This window comes from Podarcis cretensis, assembly GCF_951804945.1.
Source record: "Podarcis cretensis genome assembly, chromosome: 16".
Lineage (NCBI taxonomy): Eukaryota > Metazoa > Chordata > Lepidosauria > Squamata > Lacertidae > Podarcis > Podarcis cretensis.
Genome location: NC_137186.1, coordinates 27,406,953 through 27,431,484, shown reverse-complemented (window position 1 = coordinate 27,431,484; position 24,532 = coordinate 27,406,953). Strand labels below are relative to the sequence as shown.

Here is a 24,532-nt window from a genome sequence, read left to right as displayed (position 1 = left end):
GCGCAGACGCCGAAAATCATGGGTGCATGTGCATGAGAATGCACGATCCAGCCCACAGAGGGATCTCCACTGGAGTGAACCAGCCCAGGCAAGGTAAACCTTGCCGACCCCTTGATTTAACCATTTGGATGCAAAACGGTGGCTTCAGCAGGGGTGTGGGGTGTAAGACAGCCCCGTACAGCAACCTGTGTTTCATACACTGGGCTGACCTGAATGAGTTCAGGAACCTGTGGCCCTCCAGAGAGCGAGCCTCATTTAGCAATATATTGGCTTGCACGGTGGTTTGCGAAAGTTCAAAGGGACAAGTCCTTGCTCCAGGGGACTCATCATCTAAAATTTGACATTGGGGGAGGGGAGGGAGAACTGAGGCAGGAGCGAAACGAGGAAAGAATATGCAGTTAGCTTGAGTTTTATTTTGTTGGGTTCTCGCTTCTCTTTCCCTTGCTGCAGACGCTTTACCTGCTGACATCTCTTCCTCTACCCAACTCTCAAAACACCCAGTTTTCATGCTGCTCTTAACTGCTTTTAATCAAAATGTTAAAATATTGCATTTAAAGCTTGTGAGCTGCCCAGACAACATACGCCGTTGGGTGGCCACAGAAATGTAGGAAGTAAAATAAAGGCACCTTTTCTGCCCTTCGCCCTTGGTCTTGATGCACAAATGAAGAGGGTTGGGTGGATGGGGGAACCCAAGGAGAGGGAACGTGATGTGTGCCAGCCAGCAAAGCGGGGATCAGGGCAGCGAGTGCTCAGGTATCCCAAGTAACCAGCACCACAAGCACATGGTTGGAATTGGGTTAATTCCATTAAGCAGTTTTGGTGACAGAAGGCGCTTTGCTGTTTGGGCGGGCTGTTCTCTAAGGCTTGGAATTGCTGCGGATTAGCTCTGTGCACTCCTTGGGGTAATTAGGAGCATGTGTTTCTTGCAGAGCGGGGACACAGCCATCCCGGGGGGGGGGGGAGGGCAGCAGTGTGAAGAGAGAGCCTATTTGAAAAGAGCATCCCGGGCCCCTTCTGAGATCAGGGAGTTCTGCAGGGCTGAAGGGTTCAGGAAGATGTACAGAGAAGTCTCTTTCCACAAATGCACTTGCCCTTTCTGAGCGTCTCAGAGTGAATGTTCTGCCAGCCATGCTTGGGGTGTGTGTCTGCCTCTCTCTCTTGCGGTGACTTACCAGCACTCCTGCATCAGATGCAGGGCCTTGTTGTGAGTCTCAGGTGGAAGGGAGAAAACACACACACACACACACACACACACACACACACACACACACAGTGCCACAGTCCAGCGGTTCTCCTATGCAAGTCCTGCTGAAGTGAATGGGATGAGCTGTTCAAAACCACCCTGTTTAAAAGCTGTTGAAAAAATAATTTAATGGGTAGGCAAAGAAAGCAAAGCGATGGGGGAATAAGTAGTTTGCAAGCAGACATTTCATGCAGGGCGTGTCACAGTGAAAATTCTGGGTGAAGCGAAGCAGAATTCTGCAAATTGTATAAGTTATGCAGATTAGGTTTCTAGGCTGCATAGCTCCCTGCAATGCAGAAATCTTAACTAAAGCTAAGTTATTCTGCATAATTTAATTATTGGGAGGCGCAAAGAGCTAAGCAGAGGTCACCAAAGCACCACCTGTAACTGCTTCATCACATCTAGCACTTATAATTGCACAAGGCAGCAAACCACCGGAACCTTAAGGGCTGGAACTTGGCTTCTTGGTTTTTTTTTTTAAGGGGAAAACAATATTTGGTGGTGTTCTTTTCTCAGGAAGCCGGATTCTTAATATGCATGGGATAGTGGCACATGGAAATGTCTTCCTTTAAACCTGCACATAAATCACGGGATGGTGATAGACAGCATATTTTCTTTAGCTGGCAAAGTGAAATGAAGTTTTTGTAGTTTTGAAGGAGTGGCCCTTTTTGCTGTCCTACTGCCTTCTTGTCCTTCTGTCTTCTAGATGGTGACACGGACCAAGAAGATATTTGTGGGCGGCCTCTCCGTGAACACCACCGTGGAGGATGTGAAACAGTATTTTGAACAATTTGGGAAGGTAAGTGCTTTGAGTCCAGTTAAGCAGCCAACTGCACCCCTCCTCCGGGTATATCTAAACTGCAGCCATAACCTGGTTAGCAATCTGGGAAATGTAGTTCAGTCAGTGGAGGCGGGGAGGTGTTAGGAAGCAGAATTTTCAGTACTCTCGCCAAACTTGCAATTCCCAGGATACTTTGCAGGGAAGCTGTGATTGTATAAAACCAATATTACACCTTTTGGGGTTTGCTGAAGGAAAGGATTAGGAAATGCAATGTTTTCCTTGCTAAGACATCCACAGATAGCTTGGTGTTCTGTCAGCTGACCTGGGAAAAAGCTGCCTGGCCTGTTCTTCTGCCTTTAAGACTAGTCTAAAGTGCAGGAATCAGCAGGTGATCAGTGGTACCACTTCCTGCTAGTCACCAGAGCTGCTAAAGGCAGAGCTACAAGGACTGCTTGTAAAGTTGGTGATTCCAGCTTCACGGGAGGTGTTTTGCTTTTGGGTGCCTCACAAATTCGCAGAACGTGAAGTAACCCAACAAGTCAATGCTCCCTCTCCAACCCAGATTCTCCTCAGATGAGGCTGAGGTCTAGGGGCATGGCCAGTTCATAGTTCTAGGTGATTTGTATTTTCATTAGAGCCCTAAACCATGTGATCCTCAACTAAGTTTGAAGTTCTGACCCGAAGAGTCATCCACTCCTAAGCCTTATAGTTGACTGAACCCCTTTCCACACTCTTCAAATAGTCCCCCCCCTCTCTCCCCTTCCCCAAACAATTAAGTCATTTTGGTGCCTGAGATGGAAAGTGGCCCTCCCTGTTACTTGATGATGATAATAAATTCAGCTTATTGGTTACTGGACACATAAGAATTCTCCAAACAACTCAGAAAATGTTAAAAGCATAAAGCATGACATGAAATCAGAAAAAAGAACAATGCATTCAAGAAAAGCCGTACAGTAATCCAGCTGAACACCACCAGAATCATTCCATCACTAGGGAGCAAAGTCATGATAATCCTCCCGGTGCCTGAGAGAAGTTGTAAGTTTTTAACCTGGCACTGAAAGGCTGTTCATTAAGAGACCCCAGTGCAGGGGTCAGTCATCCAAGAAGCTCTTTCGTGAGCTTGCACAGATCCCCCGGTGAATTAAGTTCCAGGCATCAGACCTGTTCGCCTCCCACACTGCCACCATAGTCTGATACCTGTTGTGGTCATCTTCCCTTTCTGGGCATCTCCTGCCCCCTTTTCTTTCAGGGACCTGTGATGCCACCTTATCCAGATTTCAGTTTCATCTAAGTTGCTCCCCAACTCTTGGTGCCTTTTTTTTTTTTTTTTTAAGTTCTCAGTCTTCAGCAAGTAGCCCAATTGCCTGCTTTGGGTTGTTGGGAGCTGAATCAGAGCCAGAACATTGATGCTGTGTGAACTTTTTTTGTTAGTGCATAGCCATCCTATTTTACTTTTTTATTTTATAAACCTATAAACATTTTATAAACATATAAATAACTTCCAGAGCGTGGCTCAGCCTTATCCCCCAACCGGGTAGCCTCCAGATACTTTGGATTTGACAACTCCCATCAACTGCCGGCGTCATGTGCTATGCTGGCTGATGATCTGAAGAGCACTCTGTTGGGGAAGACTGGCATAAAAACAATATAGTCATCAAAATACAGTCGTACCTTGGAAGTCGAACGCCTTGTGAGTTGAACATTTTGGCTCCTGAACGCCGCAAACCAATGAAGCGAGTTTTCCAGTTTTCAAACATTCTTTAGAACCCGAATGTCCGACGCGTGTTCCACGGCTTCCAATTGGCTGCAGGAAGCTCCTGCAGCCAATCAGAAGCCACGCCTTGGTTTCTGAACATTTTGGAAGTCGAACAGACTTCCGGAATGGATTCCGTTCGACTTCCGAGGTACGACTGTAACAAGAAGTGGTGGAAAAATAAAAGAGCAGGTCAAAAATACAGTGCTGAAACAAAAAATGGTTGGAAAAGTAGAAAGGTCTTTGTCTGGTATGCTGTGAGTGAGCCTCCCTTGAGAGATAGTTGCCCAGGCAGGGTGTCATAGGAACACAGGAGGAACATAGGAAGCTATCTTATACTGAGTCAGGTCATTGGTCCAGCTAGCTCAGTATTGTCTGCGCTGACTGGCAGCGGCTTTCCAGAGTTTCAGGCAGGAGGGTCTCTCCCGACTGTACCTGGAGATGCTGGGGATTGAACCCGGGACCTTCTGTGTGCAAGGCAGATGCTCTGTCACTGAGCTCTGGCCCACCATTAGTCTATTCAGAAAGTGGGTTGGCTCCAGCAATGGGCCTCCGAAAACGACCCAAGTCCATGAGCAGGTTGTCCTTGTAGCACAAGTCCCAAGTGGCGTGTAGTGCTTTAAAGGCGATCTGCCAACACTCTGAATTCTGCTCGAAACCAGATGGTGAGCTCTGTCAACACTGGCATGGTGATGTGGTCCTAACAGCTGGTCCCAGTTAGCAGCCCAAAGCGGATGTGTTTTCAGGTACTCTTTTCTGTACAGTCTTCAAGGGCAGCCCCACAAACATTTGGCATCTCTGTTTGCCTGTTATGGTCTCTTAATAGCTTGTTTCAGTGTGAAGGATTATGGGGGGGCACTTTAAAAGGACTCAGATGGGCTAATTCTAGCAAGTAACCATTTGCCTTTCTATACCCACCAGGGTCTTTTGGGGGTGGGGGATAGACCGAAGCTTGTGAATGCTTGCTAACTGGTGCCTGGTGATTTTTAGCTGAATGCAGGAGAGCTAAGTGGGAGCCTTCTAAGGGTTTTAAGGAAAAGTCATATAATTGTGCAGTTGGAGGGGACCCAATGCAGGAATCACACAACTGATGGCAATTTTGTGAGGTTTGTGAAATCCCCACCATTGTCACAGGCTATGGGGTGGTGTGCCTCCTTGGAAATGAATACCGTTCAATCTGTGGAACTTCCTTCTGAGCAAGTTTTTAAAAAGTTCTTCAGGATTTAATGTGAAATGCACATTTTTTTTAAAAAAAAGAAAGATTCTAGCAGAGATTAGATACCACTGTCTGTTCTCTTTCTCAGGACCCCCATTTTTTTTATTTTAAACTTTTACTGATTTGTTTACTTACCATGGTGTGATGCATTTGGATAACTATTCAGCCTCGTTGACCCAAATGCCATAGGGTAGCCTTAGAAATAGTCAGAAACATTGGGGTCAAGGTATTAAGAGTACTCTTTCTGAGCATAGGAGGCCATGGGAGGAAGGTTTGGTTAATGGAGCTACTACCTACTTTTGATGAAAAGAAAACTGGTAACTGGAGGAGGATGGGAATCTCAAGTGAGGAGAGTTCATGTCCTGCTTGTTGGCTCCCCTTGGGGCATCGGGTTGGCCACTGCGAGAACAGGATGCCGAACTAGCTGGGCCATTGTCCTGATCCAGCTTCCAGGCTCTTTCTAACGTTCTTAACTGGGGGTGATGCCTTAACTCTCGGGGAGGGAGAGGCTTATGGTGAGAGAGACCACCTTGTTCCCCACAGGCCCTCTTGGGTGCTGAGATTAGCAGAGGGGGTCCTCTTGGTAGTTCCTCTGCCCTCAGATGCTCGGGGTGATGGTGGTGGCTTGGGCCAGGGCCTTCTTGTGGTGGCCCCTAAGCTGTGGAACTCCCTCCCCACAAAGGTGCGTCTAGCACCTTCTGGGGAATGCTGAAGACGGACCTCTTCATCCTGGCTTTTGACACTTTGGGGTGCACGTTTTTAAGACCCACCTTACGTTTATGATCGTAACCTGTTCGAAATTGTTTTTGAATATTGTGTTTCAATGCTGTAACCTGCCCTGGGGCCGCAGGGTGTGAAGGGCAGGAATGAATAATACTCAAATTGGCATGATCCAGGAGGAGCGGAACCACACCTTTGCCCGGGATCTTGCTGTTTGCCCAACTGCTACCCCATTTCAAGTATCTGTAATCACAGAAAAGTAGAGTTGGAAGGGGTACCCAAAGGTGCAGGAATTACAGCGTAGTTGTCTGTGCAGGAGACGAATCTTCCCGACTGTGGGTTTGAGAGAGCCCACAGCCCTTTTGCTTTCCTTCCTTTGCCCCTGCTACACATCCTGCTGAACTCCTTACAAAATTACTTCCTGGGGCAGGCGGCTCCGGCGTTTGGATGGCATTTGATACTTGGCAGCTGCTGTCGGCCTTCCCTCCTGGCCAGGAGAGCCAGCCAGCCGCTGTTGCACATGACTCTGCGCCCTGTGTGGATCCTAAGCTCTCTTCTATGACGTTGCTTCCACAGAGCCCTCCCTTATGTGGCCATGGATGCTCTTTGATCAGTAGTTGGCAGTGAAGGGGGCACCTTCGTGTCCCAGCATAGATCAAAGGTACAGATATACAAATGTGTAGTTTTCCCCCCTCCCCCTCACTCCCCCCCACCCCCCTCTGTCTTCTGGCTCAAAGAATCACAAAACCAGCTTCACCCTTTTCGTCTCTGTTGCTCGCCTAGTCTTGCCCAAAGACTTTTGTAGATAGTTTTATCATTATCTGTATAGTTAGACTTAGATGTAGGAAAAACAATAATAATAATAATACATTTCAGCTGTTTATAGTGATTTTTTTTCTTTTTTACCCTTTTCTTTCCCACTGTTGTTGTGTTTTAATTTTTTGTACGTAGCTTTGAAGGTCGCAGAGTGTAGATGACCGCGGTAGCACATGTGTGTTAGCGACGCTCCATTTTCATATCCACCTCCAAATCATATGCTTAGCGAATGAATGTAAAACTTGAAAACAGGTTCTTTTTTTTTGGGGGGGGGGAGAAGTGGCCGTGTGTATATATCTCCCCTGCAGCAAACTGATTTCAGAATTTGCCTCTGCCAGCAGCAGCTTGGTAGTGAAAGGATTCTACAGGACTTTTCTGCACGGAGCTCTTTCTTGGCCTAAGTAATGTATGAATACATGGAACAGGTGGGTCAGGGTTTAGCAGAGAGCTGGAATCAGAAGCCCATCCTTTGCCCAAACTTCTGGTTCATGCTGATTTGGTATCAGAATAGGCCCTGCTAAGGTGGCCCTCGTCCAGCCTCTGAGACCCAAGTATGTATTTATTTATTTCATGAAATTCATACACCTCTAGACTGTTTAAAAAACCTCAAAGTGGTTTGCAAAGAGAGTAAAACAATAAAACTCAGTAAGAACAACTCTTTAAAACATTTAAAAGATAAAATCGTCAATTAAGAAAAAACAAGATTTAAACATACACCAGCATTCTACATGACTGGGTAGGCTTATCTATAAATAAAAATGTTTCTAGCAGTACTGTACAGTGAAGGTGCCTGCCTGATGTCAGTAGGCAGGGAGTTCCACAGTGTTGGTGCTGCCACACTACAATATTTATTTCTTACAAATGCGGAATGGGTATTACGTGGCACATGTAGCAGTGCCAGTTCCGCAAATCGAAGCGGTTGTGTGAGCATATTTGGGGTAATGAGATCTCACAGGTAAACTGGTCCCAAGTTGTTAAGGGCTTTATATACTAACACCTTGAACTTGGCCTGGTAGCAAATTGGCAATCTACCACAGCCAATCAAGTGCAATGGAAACCCTACATGAAACCTTGAAGTTATATCACTCCACAATGATTATTTTAATTTATTACCCATTCTTCGTTCTTAAGGTCCCAGGGCACGTGCCAACAATTTAAAAGACAGCTTAAAAACCAGCTTTTAAAAACTTGTACCTATAAAAAGAAATGCAATCATGAAAATAAGGTGGATCCTGAAAATATACATCTCAAGTCCAAAGACCAGGATAGAGGACCCCTCCGGACCATTGTTTATTTTTTAGTGGGCCTAATTCTGCAACATTCCATTGACACAATAACAGTGCATTAGAGGTGGATTTATGCAGGACTGATCACACATCGTTCTGCTTTATTAGCTGACCTGTGATACTTCCCCAGCGTTATTGTTGTCTGGCTGTGTGTGTGTGCTCTATAGTGGAACTGAACAACAACAAAAAAGCAACAACCCTAGAACATTCGCAATATTAAAAAGTTGCATGATTTCAGCAGGAAGTTGCAGGACATCCACTGATTGTAAAGTAAGCAGTACGACCTCCCTGGAGGTCTGCAGGTGCAAAGAGTATTGAAAGTGGATTGATGGCTGTTGGCTAAATAGTAAAGATTAGAGCATTGAAAGCAGAATTACTTAGAACCACCCTGATACCATTGTGAGCTCAGATCATAATGGATGCACAAGAAAAAAGGATGCCTGGAAGGACCCCTAGGCCAAGAAGCTAAGGGCTGGCTCAGTTGCAGTTTCTCCCCTTAAAATTGGAGGAATAAATTGAGGCTGTGCCCAGTCCTTTATTTGGGGATGAGTCACTCCAAATCCTCCATCTCCTGTATAAGAGGAGAAATTTGAAGCAGTTTGCAATTGAAGCCAAATCTTTCAAATTTGCAGTATGCAAAGCACAACTTCCCTTGGAAACCAACACTTACCTGAATTTTGTGAAGCAGTTTTGCAACCAAAGAGCTTTTATAAAGAATGCATATATAGGGGAAAGTGTGCATAAAGATGAAGGAGTTAGTGAAAATAACATACAGAAATGCATTGCATTAGGGAAATCTTGCAAAAATGTGTACAATAGTCAAAATTGCATTATAAAGGTGTTTGTTAGAAGAAATGCACACTAAAATACTGATGAATTTGAAAGAAAGGAAGAAAGGAGCAAATTGCTGCAAAATGTGGAGAGCTGAAATGAAGATGAAGAAGAATAAGAGACTGAGGGAACCGAGATTGACAGATCCTTCCATCTCTATTTCCGTGAATAAGAAGTGTCAGTTCCTGGCAGTTCTTGCAGGAGAGCAATCCACTGCTTAGCCTGTAAACCTTGCTCCAACTCTGCTTCCTTCTGTTGGGGGGGGGGGGGGGCGGGCAGATGGCTCAGAGGATGGTCCCAGGGCCTGCCTTCCAATTCTGCTGCTGAAGATGAGCAGGCCGGCCCTCTAAGCTGCTTGGCTAGGAGCTATAAGCAAGCTGCTCTGAGCTCCTTGAGGGACAATCAGGGTAGAGCAATCAAACTAAATATATATAGTGGACTGTCCAGAGCTCTGGTGAGATTGATCAAAGCAGCAAACCGTGGGAGCCAGTTTCTGACAACGACCTGTCATCTGCCTACAAAATCCACATCTGACTGGGGCTAAGAAGCGGGCATGCTGGAGAAATGTGCCAACTAATGAATGGCTTCAGATTACTCGAGTAGGTGAGCCAAGTCACTGCAAGGGAATTTAAACACACACACACACACACACAAACCCCTAACTTGCTCTGCCCTGACCCCTCCAGTTCCTAAGCACATGTAAAATCCAGTATGTGCATCAGGGGAAAAAATTAGAGAAGTCTGTGGGTGGGTGTGGGGGAGAAGAACACAAATTCTATGCTAGTCAGCTGAAACTGAACTGGAGAGAGAGGGACCACCAGCTTTCCTTCCAGGGAGCATCAAATTGCAGCTGCTTATGTGGGATGTCAGGAGTCTGGGATGGGGCTTAAGTACTTTGGAAGGTATGTAGGCATGCAGAACTTGGGGGTCCCCCGCAGCCATGAAAGGAAGTAGTCAAGTGCACCAGCAGCTCCTGTGATTGGCCGGCAGTATGACCTACCTGGATCGGCTGGTCCAAGTATAAAGACTGTGAGAATCTTGGCTTTCCCCCCCTTTTCACCTGGTCAACAGCACGGAGCATTTTGTTTGCTGCGATCCACCTTCCAACTGAAATCTGATTTGTTGGGCTGGATTTTGGTGTGTCTTTCTCTCTCCCATCCTTAATATGAGAGACCTTGGTTGACATGGTGAACTGGATGCCGCCTTGCAGGCTGCTCAGCCATCCTAAAGCAGATGTTTCTCTTTTTGGCATTTTTAAGGGCACTCTCCCTGACAACCAGCTCACAAGCGAAAAGTCATTGGCCTTTGTTTTAAGGTCAGGTTTACAGAAGGGTCTTTATTTGCCTGCTTTCCCTTCTCCCTGGAAGAAAACGCTGCTCAGTTATCTCATAGAAGTATTGACAGATTTTGCTGAAACTCTGGAAAGGAGAGAAAATTCACAGAGGGTGATACACCTTCCTTCTTGCCTCCAGTTTTGCTGGATTTTTAATAATCCCACTCAGCCACACACACTGGAAACTGGAAAAGGACTGCTTGGTTCTTGGCTGGCAGTGGTTTGCAATTTTACATCTATATGTCATAAATGCCTGCCTCTAGATGAGACCATTTCTAATGGCAGGGAAGCATTCACTTCTATAACTGAATATTCCCCCCAAACATAAATACTTTTTGCGCATAGAGAACTTTCAAGGGTTAGAACCCTTCTTCTTCTAGTTTTCTATAATATATTCCTAAGCTCATCGTCTCCAGATATTTTAGGCTAAAGCTCTCATGCTCCCTAACCATTGGCAGTGTGGGCTGGGGGCTGATGGGAGTTGTAGTCCAAAATATCCAGAGAGCATCAAGATAGGGAAGTCTCTGTGTGTGTATACATATAAATGTATATATGGCTTGATTGTAAAACAAAAGGAAACCTCAAAGCGGTTTACGAAAAGAATAAAACAATGAAATTATTGTGTGTTTTTTAAAAAACCCCAGTTAAAAACAACTATTTAAAACATTTTTTAAAAATCAACAATTAGCTAAAAAGCTGATTAAAGTACATGTCAGCATTATTATTGATGTGCAAATAGGCTTTCCTAAACAAAAATATTCTTAGCAAACACTGAGAAGAATACAGCAAAGGTTCTTGCCTGATGTTAATAGGCAGGAAGTTAGTAAGTGTAGGTGTTGCCATAGTAAAATACTAAGTTTTTACAAATGCAGAACAGGTATTACATAGCACCTATAACTGTCACGTCTGCAGATTGGAGCAGTTGAGTAGATGCATATGGAGTAAGGTGAGCTCGCAGGTAAACTGGTTCTATATAGTGGGGAAACTTGTCATCCAGATGTTTTTTGGAGCACAACTCCTGTCGTCCCTGAATATTGGGCCATTGAGGCTGGGGTTGATGGGAATTGTAGTCCAAAAAACATCTGGAGGGCCACATGTTCCCTATCCCTGATCTGCACAAGCAGGCAAGGAAGTAAATGTCTTCCTCAGCTATGCTAAATCTATACATTAAATAGATTACATGTACCTTCAGAGGTATATCTATTTCACACATACAGTCTATACTAAGTCTGCAGTGGCACAGCTGAGGCAAAGTTTTCCTTCCTTGCCTGTTGTTTGTGAACACATGTCCTCCAGGGATTAAGAGGTGGGGTCGCTCCCTCTGGGTGGTGTGTTGAGCCTGCAGCTATAACTAGGTGAGAGACTTGGTTGCAAGGAAATTATTGTTCACGCCTGCTGCTACTTACCTTGCCCCGTGAGATACCTCCTCACATTGGAGAAGTGGCACATCCCTGCATGCTTCTGGGTCTGTTCGGCTCTCCTGCGATGCCTCCACCCTCCAGGCTTGAACATGTAAACCTGCTGTCCTTCCATTGGACTACAGCTCCCATCAGCCTCAGCATCGTATGGCCATTTTGGCTGGGGCTGATAGAAGCATCAGTCCAAAACAGCTGGAGGGGGCACCAGCTTGGGGGTGACAGGTACATAAGAACATACGGATAACTGCTATATCAGGTCAATGGCTCGTCTGGTCCAGCATCACAGTGGCAAGCCAGATGCTCCATTGGGAAACCTGCAAACAAGAATTGAGCAACAAGAGCACTCTTCCTCTCCTTCGGTTTCTAGCTGTGGAGGCGTAATGACTAGTACAGTGGTACCTCAAGTTAAGTACTTAATTTGTTCCAGAGGTCCATTCTTAACCTGAAACTGTTCTTAACCTGAAGCACCACTTTAGCTAATGGGGCCTCCTGCTGTTGCCACGCCGCCGGAGCACAATTTCTGTTCTCATCCTGAAGCAAAGTTCTTAACCTGAGGTAATATTTCTGGGTTAGCGGAGTATGTAACCTGAAGCATATGTAACCTGAAGCGTATGTAACCCGAGGTACCACTGTTGCCATCAATACCCCTCTCCACCATGAATTTGTCTAATCCTTTTTTAAAGCTATCTAGGTTGGTGGCCATAACTGCCTCCTGTGGGAGTGAGTTCCATAGCGGCATGAAGCTATCCTGTTCTTCTACCTTGAATCTTAAACACTCAATTCCACTGGATGTAAATAATAAACAAAACACAGTAGCCGTGAAAGGAGGTTTCCTCCTCCCCGCAAGATAAGTGATTCTGGCCTAGTTTTCTCTGTGAGAAATAAATCTTGCAGCTGGGGCTTTGCACCATGGCACACTCCTCCGTTTGGAAAGCCCTTCCGTGCAGAAAGCTACCCTAGTCCTTTCCCTGACATGCTACCTCAAGGAGTGCAGTCTGCGTTTACTGCAAAGGATCATTCCATCGTTTATGTCCCCTCTTGTTTTGAAGTGGCCCGGCTCGGATGCAGGTTTCATCTGCCTCAGCGGCACTAGGCCTCTGCACTAGATTAGAGGTCCCTCCCTCCCCCCCCCGCCACGTTCTAAAAATAAAATACAGTGCACTTCCTCTCCCCCCCACCTGACTCAGAATTCCACCTCCAGATAGGATGTGAAGGTGGAACGGAAGTGAGGCTGAGGGGGCGTTCTGCTATTTATACCCTCTGTCTCTATAAGCGAAGGCCTCTCTTTCTGAATACGCTCTCTGCCTGTACTCCTCAGCGGCTCTTTCTTCCAGAAAACCTTTTGGCTGGCTTGCGACGCCCACGGCAAGGAGTGGCGGGGTGGATTTTATTTGGGAGAGACGAGACACAGTTAGTAAACACCCTCCTGCCGCCGGCTCGTGGATGTTAAATCATCCAATAACTACACTGTGCTCTGTGGCTCAGCCTTCCCCCAAGCTGGTCCCTTTCCAGCTACTCTTGGACTACAACTCCAATCAGTCCCAGTCGCTGGGAGCCATAGTCCAAAAGGGGGGACTTTGAATGTCCAGAAGAAGAGAGCCTAGATCACCATGATGGTCACTTCTCTGTAACTAGACTACAGTGGTACCTCGGGTTAAGTGTTTAATTCGTTCCGGAGGTCTGTACTTAACCTGAAACTGTTCTTAACCTGAAACACCACTTTAGCTAATGGGGCCTCCTGCTGTGCCGCCGGAGCATGATTTCTGTTCTCATCCTGAAGCAAAGTTCTTAACCTGAAGCACTATTTCTGTAACCTGAAGCGGAGTCTGTAACCTGAAGTGTATGTAACCCAAGGTACCACTGTACTGCAAAACTGGTTCTTTGTTTGAAACTCTGGGAAGCTGCTGCTGCTGCCAGTCAGTGTGGACAGTATGGAGCTGGGTGGATTGACGGTCCACTTCACTATAAGGCAACTTGGGGAGCGATGGAGCTCAGGGGTAGGGCATCTGCTGTGAATGCAGAAGGTTCAATCCAAAGCCGGGCTGGGATAGACTCCAGCCTAAAGATGGATGCCGGCCAGTGTAGAAAGTATTGTGCTAGATGGGTCAACAGTTCCTAAGCTTCCTGTGTTCCTAAGCTGTGGCGCTGACCCGTAGGCTGGTGGAACGGACTTGTGACTGAGCTGAGAGCTTTGCACAGTGTGTGCGAGGGCCGACAGGGCCTCCCTTGTAGGAGGCTATTGTGTGCCTGGAGGAGAAGGAGGAGGAGGAGGAGGGAACGAGTGGCCCTGGCTCTCCCTCAGGAGGCCCACAAGGACCATCTCCTCCATGAGGAGGGTCTGTCCCCAGCAGGGATGCCTTTTGTGTGGCTGTTGAGAAGCGCTTTTTTTTCCCTGGGAGAGAGAAAGAGAGAGCATTAGAGCTGGCGCTAATCTGATCCAGCAGCTCGGATTGGAGGGGCCAGGGTTGCCACAGCAACCAGGCCCCAAGAGAAGCCATCCCCAGCCAGCCTCTTTTGTTCCGGGGCGTTGGCAAAGCCAGCCACTGCGGCGGCGGCGGCCTCCCTCCGGAGAAGAAAAGGGCTCTGGAGAATGGGGCCCAGGGGAGCAGCGGGGGGTCTCCCCCCCCCCCAGCAGAGGGATCTGCCCAAAGAGGCACCCAACGGGCAGCCGCTACAATAGCCGCCCGCCGGGGGCTGCCACTCACACTTAGCGCTTGCCCGCCTGAACTTGGCGGCTCCGCCATAATCCCGCCTCTCCCCTGCCCTGGGTTTCCATGGACACCGGAGCCTATTGAGGACACACATTTTCCGCCTGTGAAATTGAATGCCCACCCGGTGTCAGGGAAGGCCTCCCTCGTCAATGGGGACGTGCTTGGAGAGCTCGAGGGGGGGGGGAGAGAGGGGGAGACCGGCTGGCTGGCCGTTCCCAGGGATGCTCCTGTCCACCATCTTCTTCCCTCCTGGCTTTTCACCCCAGGCTTCTTTGATGCAGTGGAGGAGAGGGCCATTGATGCCTACTAGCTGTGATGGTTGTGCTCCACAGTCTGAGAGAGCAATGCTTCTGAATACCAGTTGCTGGAAGACATAGGAAGGGAGAGTGCTCTTCTGCCTGGATCCTGCTTGTGTGTTTTCCCCGTAATGGGCATCTGGTTGGCCCCAGTGAGAACAGGGTGCTGGATCCAGCAGGGCTCTTCTTAGGTTTTATGTTCTTATGCAACCTTGAAGCCTGCCTCCATTTTTCCGGGGCTTAGTGTGCTCGCTGACCACTTTGTGGAAGATTTGGGGTTTTCTTAAAACTTGCCTTCCTGTGAATAAAAACCCGGAGAAGTGTATTTCTGTGGCGGTTCAGTTCCTCGGCCTTTGAACTGGAACACAGGGCCCTTTTCTCAACATTATCAAGAACTAACAAATTTTATGTCCTTAATTCAGGGTCCTTTGGTTCTGAAGAGTCTTTCTCCTTTGGGGGTTGAATTGTTCCTTCTCTGCTGTTTTATGTGGTCTTCCCAGCCTACAGATTATGTTTTTTAATACAGGAAGACAGTGGTTTTTTAGTTAGGTCCTAAAGAGGATGCCTTTTTCAAAGACAGAGTTTCCTTTCTACAGTGTTCTTGCCTCTCATCTTGGGCTTGTTCTTTGAGGGTGTCATTTTGCCACCTGAGCAAAGAAGAATTTTAATGAGTCCCCAGGAAATCAAATAGGTGATAGTGATGATGATGATGATGATGATAATACCACCATATGTGAAGGAGAACCTCTTCCTCCAGAACAGGACTGAGACCACAAAGGTGTTGGGTGACTAAATGTGCACAGTGTTGTGTAGTGGTTAGAGTGTCTGGCTAGACCAGGGTTCATATCCTCCCACTCAGCTATGAAGTTCACTGGGTGACCCTGGGCCATCCACACTCTTTCTGCCTGACCTACCTCACAGGGTTGTTGTGAGGACAAAATATTGGGGACATGGAGGGAGAGCCTGGTATGCCACCTTGAACTCTTCTGGAGAGCCCCCCCCCCCCCAGCCTTGGCAGAATGCCCCGGTGGCACTGGAACCGGGAGGGTTTTGCCCCTGTCCTCAGCACACGTTAATGCCTGCTACCTCGGGGTTAATCAGGCCGGAACAGCAAGTGCCCTGTGCTCTATCCCTCTGCCAGACGCTTCTACTCGAGACGCCCGCTGGTAAAGTGGATAATCTCCTTTTCTCTCTTGCCCTGCTTTCTTTGCCCAGCGCACGTCAATCTTGAAACCCTTGCAACGTTGACTGCCAGGCTTGCCAATTGACAGCGGCCCTGACCCTGAACACAGAAAGCCCATTGTGAGCACCTTCTCCCTCTCTCCACCCCCCACCTCCTTCATCCTGGCCTGCTGACGTTATGGAAGGGCAGTTTCTGTCTCCTCCTGTGACACAAGGTAGACAAGGAAGCGGGGCATGGTTAGCAATCCTAGCGAGACCCTCCTCAACTTCCTTAGCCTCCTCCCACAGGGATGGAGTCAGGCTTCTGGTCTCAGGCCAACTGAAGGGGCCAGCAAGCTAGTTTTCAGGAATGGGCCCAAGGGTGCCGACTATACAACTGCCACACTCTGGTGCCTTGGTTCCTGATTCCAGGCTTTCGCCTCCACGACAGACCTGCTCTTTTGCAGAATCATGCCACTTTTCAGAATAAACGTGGACCATTTAGCCACCGAACACTCTGAAAATAGGGCAAATATGGTGATTATTGCTGAGGGATAATTCATTAATAGTTACTTGCTTGCATAGCAAACTTGAGTGGCTCAATGCATATCAGTTTGGAAACAGAACTGGGCTATCCATTTCCAGATAACTTCAATTGGGCCTCCAGGTAGGGCTGGGAAATGTCCCTGACTTGAAACCCTGGAGAGCCACTGCTGGTCGGTGTAGACCAGGGGTAGCCAGCTGTGGTGGTCTCCAGATGTGGTTGTACTATAACTCCCATTAGTCCCAGCCAGCCTGGCCAGAACATCTGGAGATCACTACATAGGCTACTCCTGGTGTAGACAACACTGGGCTAGATAGACCAATGGTCTGTATAAGGTACCTTCTAGCAGTAGAGCACCTGCTTTTCATGCAGAACGTCCTGGTTTCAATTCCCAGCATCTCCAGTTAAGGGCTAGGAGAGACCTGAAAACCTGCCATGCCACTGCTGGTCAGTGTAGAGAATATTGAGCTAGAATGGATGGATGACCTGACTCATTAAAGGGCAGCTTCTTATGTTTCTGCTTAAAATAAGGTCAATGGTTTCTACATAAATGTAGAGGGCTGCTTTGGCTTGCAGAAAGGATATCGGCTTTAATTCTTTTTTAAAAAGAGAGATTTAAAAAACAAACGACAACCATCCAATATGGCCCAGCAAGAACCTGTGAGCTTTCAGGAAATAAATGGAATGTAAGGGTTACTTGCAAGTGTCAGCTTGGGTGGGAGGGAATAAGCGGAAGTGTGTGGCGGGGGTGGGGGGGTGGGGATGGAAGAAGGAATTAGCCTTCTCAAGATCCTAACAGATTATAGTAAGCATCCTGGATTGGGGAGGGGTGGGAGGGATTAGGGTGGTGAGAGATGTGTGCTGTGAGGTTAATAATACATATTTTTTTTAAAAAAACAAACAAACCTCACCCTTCCCTGTGCTGTACAGGGCTGTTTCAGGAAGAAAGACAAGGGGAATATGTATATTTTCCCTTTTCACACTCCACAGAACCTTCCTGGCTGTGTAGATACCTGCCTTGAATGTGTGATAGAAATGGTTAGTAAAAAAATGCAGGAAGCAAATGTCTTAGGGGTTTGGGGTGGCATTATTAATAATAATGAATGTATGAACAATTGGGGTACCAAATAAAAATAGAAGGAAAAAAGTTACAAAACAATTATTTGTTATTATTTATTGAATTTACTGTATCTCCCACCCTTCCTTACACTCTAGAAACAATTGCAATTGAATCCATCTAAAAGCAATTCAGTTATTCAATTGATATTGTGTCCTTCCTCCCAAAGGAGCCCAGGGTGGCATGCATAATAATTTGTTTAAGCATTCTGAAAACAGTTAAAACATTCCAAAAAGCAGTTACGGTTAAAAACATCATTTTATCCAGTGATGTTAGGGTAGCCATGAACAGTATCCTACGTCCACAAAATGCCTGGGTAAACAAGAATGGTTTCAAATTCCTTCTGAAAGATGATAATGAAGGAGAAAGGGTCACCACACTGGGGAGGGCATTCCACAGTTGGGGAGCCACCATAGAAAAGGCCCCGTCATGGGTCAGCGCCAACCACCAGTAAGGCCTTGCCTGCTGGCAGTAGGATCTGACATGGTTGGTACTGGGGAATGCACTCTTTAAGGTCTTTATATGCTGATATTAACATCTTGAATTTAGCCCTGTAGCTCAGTGGCCTCCTCTACAAATTCTAAATAATACAATAAAACCATTTATACACGTGTGCAATTAATATTCCATAAATGGCTGGATCACATCTGGGAGAAAGCCTTATTCAACAGAAGTGTCTTCCATAGGCATCATTTTGGGAATAATCCTCACACCTCACATTGATGTAGAGTCTGAGGGGGACAGTTACTTGTCTAAGTTAGTGGTGTGATCATGGACTGGACTACAACTGCCATCATCCTTGACCTTTGGTTGTTATGGCTGATGGGAGTTGGAATCCAACAACATCTGGAGGCCACCTCTGCTTGAGCTCTGAACTGGGGCCATCCTAACTCATAGCTCTGGTTTCTTTGTTACCCGACGAAAAGATCCTCTACAGTCTGCTTACTACAGTGTACTTGTGACAGCATAGACATGCTGGGCTTCCATCCTCTCCAGCCAAGTGGGGAACCACTTGCTTTCCTGGATTTTTAATCCAAATTGTGTTAGAATTCTCCTTGCCTCTTTGGAATGGCATTACAGATGAGCAGCTTACTAAGTGATTACATTTCCAAGTGGCATGTTAGCACTTGATAAACCATCACCCATGTATAACCGGAGTCTCTGGCCTGGAGGATTTTCTGGATGCAGTCATAATGTTAGCAGTCTATAGGCTCAGTGGCAGAGCATCCGCTTTGCATGCAGAAGGTCTCAAGTTTAATCTCTAGGTAGGGCCAGGAGAGACATCCCTTCCGAAAACCGGTGTTGGAAACTCAAATATATATGCTAGGCGCCAAATGGCTTCAGTTGCCAAAACAGAATGTCCAGTTGCCATTCTGGGGGCAAGACTGCTCTAATGTCTTATTTTTCAAATGATGGACTGACAGTGATTGATTCTTGGTTAAACATCTGGCTCGTTCAGATGACAACCTTGAGCTAGGTTACGAGCTTTGAAAACTTACAGAAGAAAATTGGAAATTGCAGAGTTTGGAGAAAATTAAAGATAAAGTGCGAGACTGGTTACATTACGCTCAGATTAACAAAGTTTTTAAAAATGATAGAAAGTTAGGGTTCCAGGTGGAGAAATCGAAATTGGAAACAGAATTGTTAGAACCTAAGACTAAGATACTTTCAAGAATGTACAACTTGCTGTTAAAATGGAATACACAAGACGAAATGGTTAAATCGGTTATGATAAAGTGGGCACAGGACATTGGGCATAATATTATGTTTGAAGACTGGGAAAGGTTGTGGACCATTGGGCTGAACTTCACTGCATGTAATGCTTTGAAGGAAAATGTAATGAAAATGATATATAGATGGTACATGACCCCAGTTAAACTTGCCAAAATATACCATTTGTCTGATAATAAATGCTGGAAATGTAAAGAAAGTGAAGGAACATTCTTTCACCTCTGGTGGACTTGCCCTAGAGTGAAGGCTTTCTGGGAAATGATATATAATGAGCTGAAAAAGGTATTTAAGTATACCTTCACTAAGAAACCAGAGGCCTTCCTTTTGGGTATTGTCGGCCAGAAGGTGTTAAGGAAGGACCAAACATTTTTTATGTATGCAACAACAGCAGCAAGGATACTTATTGCTAAGCACTGGAAAACCCAAGATCTACCCACACTGGAAGAATGGCAGATGCAGCTGATCGACTATATGGAATTAGCCGAGATGACTGGCAGAATCCGAGACCTGGGAGAAGAGAAGGTTGAAGAAGACTGGAAGAAATTTAAGATTTATTTTAAAAAGCATTGTAATTTGGTTGAATGTTAAGAAGGATGCTAGATCATAAATAATTGACCACCATTAAATTAGATGGAATTAGGATGACAAGTAGATTGAGGGAAATATAAATCATTTGGAGAATGAGTAGACCAGGTTTAAAAGAATGGGACTTAGGAATATAAAGAAGATGATAATTTGCTGGTTAAAATTTAAGAAGATGTAAATGGGAGCGGGAGATGTGAGGGAGTCCAAAGAGGTTTTGAAAATTTGTCATGATATCTATATTGTTGACTACATTTGCATTTGTATTCAAAAACTTTTAATAAATATTTATATAAAAAAAAAGAAAACTTACAGAAGAAAAGTCGCTTGATCCAGGGACAGTCTACGTATATATTGGCCTATTCCAACCTTTTTTTCTTAATGGTGACTGCTCCTGCTCAGGCTGCACAGAAGAAGCATTTTGGTTCCAGAAACTCATTCCGACTGTGCAGATAAAATATAATTGATAGAATTCTACAGGATGGGGTCTGAGGATGTGAAAACAGTCCAGATCCAATGATCTCCCAGGCATGCACCTCCAGATGGTGGAGATGTCTGGCATCATCCTAGTGCCCAGGCATCTTCCCTTGGTTGCAAGTGGTCAATAGCCGGGTGCAAAATGCGTCTGGCACCTGGCTAATTTCAAACACTGCCCGAACCCCTGGAGAACTGCTGCCAGTGTATGTAGACAGTACTGAACTAGATAGACCAATGGTCTGATTTCTGCCTAAAGCAGCTTCCTAGGTTACTGTGGTTTTATTTGTTTGTTGAATGATTGATGGCCATTTAGGGCAGATCCACTTCTTTGGGATTTGGGTGACCAATGTCAATATCCAGAAGTGCCCAGCAAAGGGGCTGGTCTGCCTAAGATTCGGGTAGGATGAGGGCGAAAGGCATGGGCAGCACAGGCTATCCCAAGACCCATCTTAAGACACCTGGGCACTTGTGGTGGGAATCCTACAGGCCCCTCTCTCCCTTTAAAGAGACAGTGAAACAGCTTTGGCACTTGGCTGCCCTTTCGTAGTACCCCAAACCTACATACAGTGGTACCTCTGGTTGCGAACGGGATCTGTTCCGGAGGCCTGTTTGCAACATGAAGTGCCGTATCTGCGCAGATGCGCAGTGCGATTTGGCGCTTGTGCACATGCACGAGCGGTGAAACCCAGAAGTAACCCTTTCCGGTACTTCCGGGTCGCCGCGGGACGTAACCTGAAAGAACACAACATGAAGCAAACGTAACATGAGGTATGACTGTACCTGGATTCAGCTGCCTTGCTTTGCCTGACGATAGGCAGAGAAAACCTAATGCTTCGGGGGATTAAGTCTGGAAACGGTTCCCTTCCGACCCCAAACTCAATTCCACTCCCCCGCCCCATCTTTGTCTCTTGCAGGTGGACGACGCAATGCTCATGTTTGACAAGACCACGAACAGGCACCGAGGTGAGGCCCTGTATTTTGAGGAGCTATGCTCCGGGGTGTTTGATGGGAACCCAGGCACCACTTGCGACTGCCTCCGCCCTCCTGCCCTGCCCCACCCTGCTTGCAGCTCCTTCCCACCCCCTTCCCTCCAGCCTCTTCCTTCCAGATCCACTTTCCTTCGTCAGCCGTGTCCTTTTACCCGACGCGTCCCCTCTCAGCACAGAGGGCTTTTTGTCTGCCTGCTTCCTGTGCCATGTAACTCTTTGCCGGCGGGGGCAGCCTCTTCCCCTTCCCCTCCCTGGTCACCTACGTGGCTCCATCTGTCTGTGTGTCTTACCTTGTCCTGAGTAATTTGAGCCCCCGGGGAAGCTGACACGAAAGCCAGGAGGCTGCCTCTCCTCCTTTGCCGCAGCACGGGGGGGGGTTGGGGCTGCGGCGGTGGCTGCTCCCACTCCTAGGTCACCTTTTCCCAGAGCCTCCCTTGGGGAGTTTGGTTACAGAGCGGGGAGCCTTCTGCTGGCTGCTGGCAGACCACCACTCTCCTGTGTGATTGTTGCGCCGTCCAAGGCAAGGTTCGTCCTCTGGGTTGAAGACGACTTGATGTTACCCAGCCCCCCCCCAGCCCCTAGATGCCTGACTCCTTTAGGAATCAAGAATAGGCCGTGCCTGCTTTCATCTTTCACATTTGGTTCCCAAACTGTTTCGGCCAACCAGCCTCTTGGTTCCATAAACTCATCTCCATTGCCCCTTACCTGACACTGCAAAGAATAACGGTTTGCACAACTCACTAAGGAATATAACAGCACAATGAAATTCAAAACAGAAACAGTTGATTGCACATTTATTCAAAATCCAGTAAAAACCATTTTGTTTAATGAATTCAGGAAAATGGGTGGACTTGAGCCAGTGATACTAAGTTTTCAAAGTCCGATGGTCATTTACATGCCATGCCACCCTCTTGCCTGCTTGGCACTCCCCTGGGTAATCCACTGTCCCCTTTGGGAAACACTGGTCTAGGATGCTGCTTGCTTTCCCTGATGTGGGACTCTGCTGCAAAATGATTTAAAATAATAAGAAGTATTTGTTGGTGTTTTCATGCTGCCTCAGCAGAGAGATAAAGGGTAGTTGCTTGTTTTAAAAACACATGCACACACACACACACACACACACACACACACTGCATCATATTCGCCCTACCTGAAGGGGTTGCCAACTTCCCAGTCACTTCCAGTGCCCGTGACTTTTTAAACACGTTACCATGCGATGTGGTGCCTCCCTCTTAGTGCTGTAAAGGCTTTTTTTGCCTGCTGGCTTCAGCAGATCAAATTGCTCATGGAGACCTAAGCGCAGACTTAGGCGGGTCCCCCATTGCCCCGCAGTTTTCCAGTCAAGTGACAACACTAGGCCTACCTGTAGAAATACTTTGGTTTTCTACATGTGGCAAGGTTGAAAGCTGTGTTTTGCACAGGAAGCAAATAAATTCCTCCCCCCCCCCACCCTACCTGCCCTGCATTCGCACATGTGGTGAAATCCGGAGGGGTAGCTTTTGAAAACCTGGTGCCCTCTAAAGGCTTTAGAACACACTTCCCATCAGTTCCTGACAGCTGATGGGAGTTATAGCCCAAGTCCAAAGCGGCATTAGTACTCCTGAATGAGAGAGCCAGTGTGGTGTAGTGGTTAAGAGCGGTGGACTCGTAATCTGGGGAACCGGGTTCGCGTCTCCGCTCCTCCACATGCAGCTGCTGGGTGACCTTGGGCCAGTCACACTTCTCTGACGTCTCTCAGCCCCACTCACCTCACAGAGTGTTTGTTGTGGGGGAGGAAGGGAAAGGAGAATGTTAGCCGCTTTGAGACTCCTTAGGGTAGTGATAAAGCGGGATATCAAATCCAAACTCTTCTTCTTCTTGAATACCAGTCGCTGGAAACAGCAGGTGGCTGAGAGTGCTCTCGCGTCCTGCTAGAGAGCTTCCCCATTAAGGCAGCTGGGTGGCCACTGTGAGAATTGGACTGGGTGGGCTACTGGCCTGATCCAGCAGGTTTCTTTGTATGTTGTGTTTGTGTCTTGACATTCTGACAGGACCTGAGCTGGGTAGGATCATGGCCTGGCCTTCATTCTGCCATAGAATGTGATTCTGCAGCATCTCGACCAGGCCACAACTGCTTTATTTCTCTTTCAGGTTTTGGATTTGTCACATTCGAAAGTGAAGACATTGTGGAGAAAGTCTGCGAGATCCACTTCCATGAGATCAACAACAAAATGGTTAGGAGGAGGCAGTTTGGGTTGTGGATTCTGCAATGTGTGTGTGTACGAAGTGTTAGATGGGTCTCCCTTCCTATCGCACAGCACAGCCACCTGTCTGTGATCTATGTGGCCAGTGATTCCTAGTGTTGTCAACTATACATGCATTGGGAAAACTTGGCTAGATTGGAGTTGCTGAGTTTTTTATTATTTTATTCTGGCAGGATTTACATGCCTTTAAAAGTTGCATGACGGGTGGTAATTCAACAGGTGCAGCCACCACCACCCAAATAAGGGGATGCAGTGAAGGGGAACACTCCACCCATTGTGTTTCTGTCAGTTGCACCACTTTTGAAGAGCCACAGGAGCCTTGTAAGGGGGAAGAAGGAAGAGGAAGTAGCAATGGGGTTCCACATTTAATAGGGGACGGGGTGGAAATGAGCAGGAAGAATCCAAGCAGGAAATGCTGCGTGCAAAGAACTGTTGGATCCAAACTAGTTTAGGGAAAACTTTTTTTTAAGATGTCGTGACGGGAAACCAGCCTTTTGTGGCTTAGAAAGGAGACATAAAAAGAAAATAATGGAGCCGTCTTTGCCCTTTAGAAGTTTTGGACGGCAATTCAAATCGGCCGCAGCCAGCACAAAGTTGGGGAATGGTTTTACGGGCATGGTTATGGAAGGGAGGGGGATGCAGCAATTTTTACAGGGCTGGGCTTGAAGAAGGCTCCTCCACTTGCAAATGTGACTCTGGGGTTGTGAAGTGAGGGGTTGCTCTACAAGCTGACACATCCTACACGGTTAGGGGGGCTGTCAAACAAGCTGTCTCCTTTCTGTGTCCCATGCCAGGTGGAATGTAAAAAAGCTCAGCCAAAGGAAGTGATGTCCCCCACTGGCTCTGCAAGAGGGCGGTCCCGGGTGATGCCTTATGGAATGGACGCCTTCATGCTCGGGATTGGCATGTTGGGTAAGGACGGCAAAGGAGCTCTCTTTAACTGCCTGCGCCCCCTTACTCTTTCTCTCTGCCCTTATTGCTCTGCAGCAGACAGCCTGTGTTAAGACCTGTGCCGAGTTGTGTAAGGATCAGCTCTCTGATGTCAGAGGTCTTGTGATGGGGTAATACATTTGGGCGGGCGGGCATTTGTCATCCTACACTGCCCTCTTCTGGCAGAATGGGCACGCTGCAGATAATTCCAGTGCTAGAGCAGAGTTTCCCCACGAAGGAGGTACAACTTCCCCTACAGATTAAAATTTGACACACACATTGCTCTTGCACATGAAGAGCATTCCTTTTGCAGGGTGCAAAAGTAAGAACTGCATACATTGCTTCCTGTTTAAA

The 24,532-nt window shown here is 46.9% G+C and overlaps 1 protein-coding gene across 5 annotated transcripts in view; it reads left to right on the top strand.

Moving 5' to 3' along the window:
- MSI1 (musashi RNA binding protein 1) overlaps nucleotides 1–24,532 on the top strand; it is a 57,093-nt gene that overhangs the window by 24,615 nt on the left and 7,946 nt on the right. For all 5 annotated transcript variants that reach the window (XM_079957029.1, XM_079957030.1, XM_079957027.1 and 2 more), the window contains exons 6-9: nucleotides 1,950–2,042; nucleotides 20,931–20,979; nucleotides 23,136–23,218; nucleotides 24,043–24,160. In XM_079957029.1, coding sequence (XP_079813155.1) covers nucleotides 1,950–2,042; nucleotides 20,931–20,979; nucleotides 23,136–23,218; nucleotides 24,043–24,160 — 343 coding nt within the window. The remainder of the gene's footprint in view (nucleotides 1–1,949; nucleotides 2,043–20,930; nucleotides 20,980–23,135; nucleotides 23,219–24,042; nucleotides 24,161–24,532) is intronic.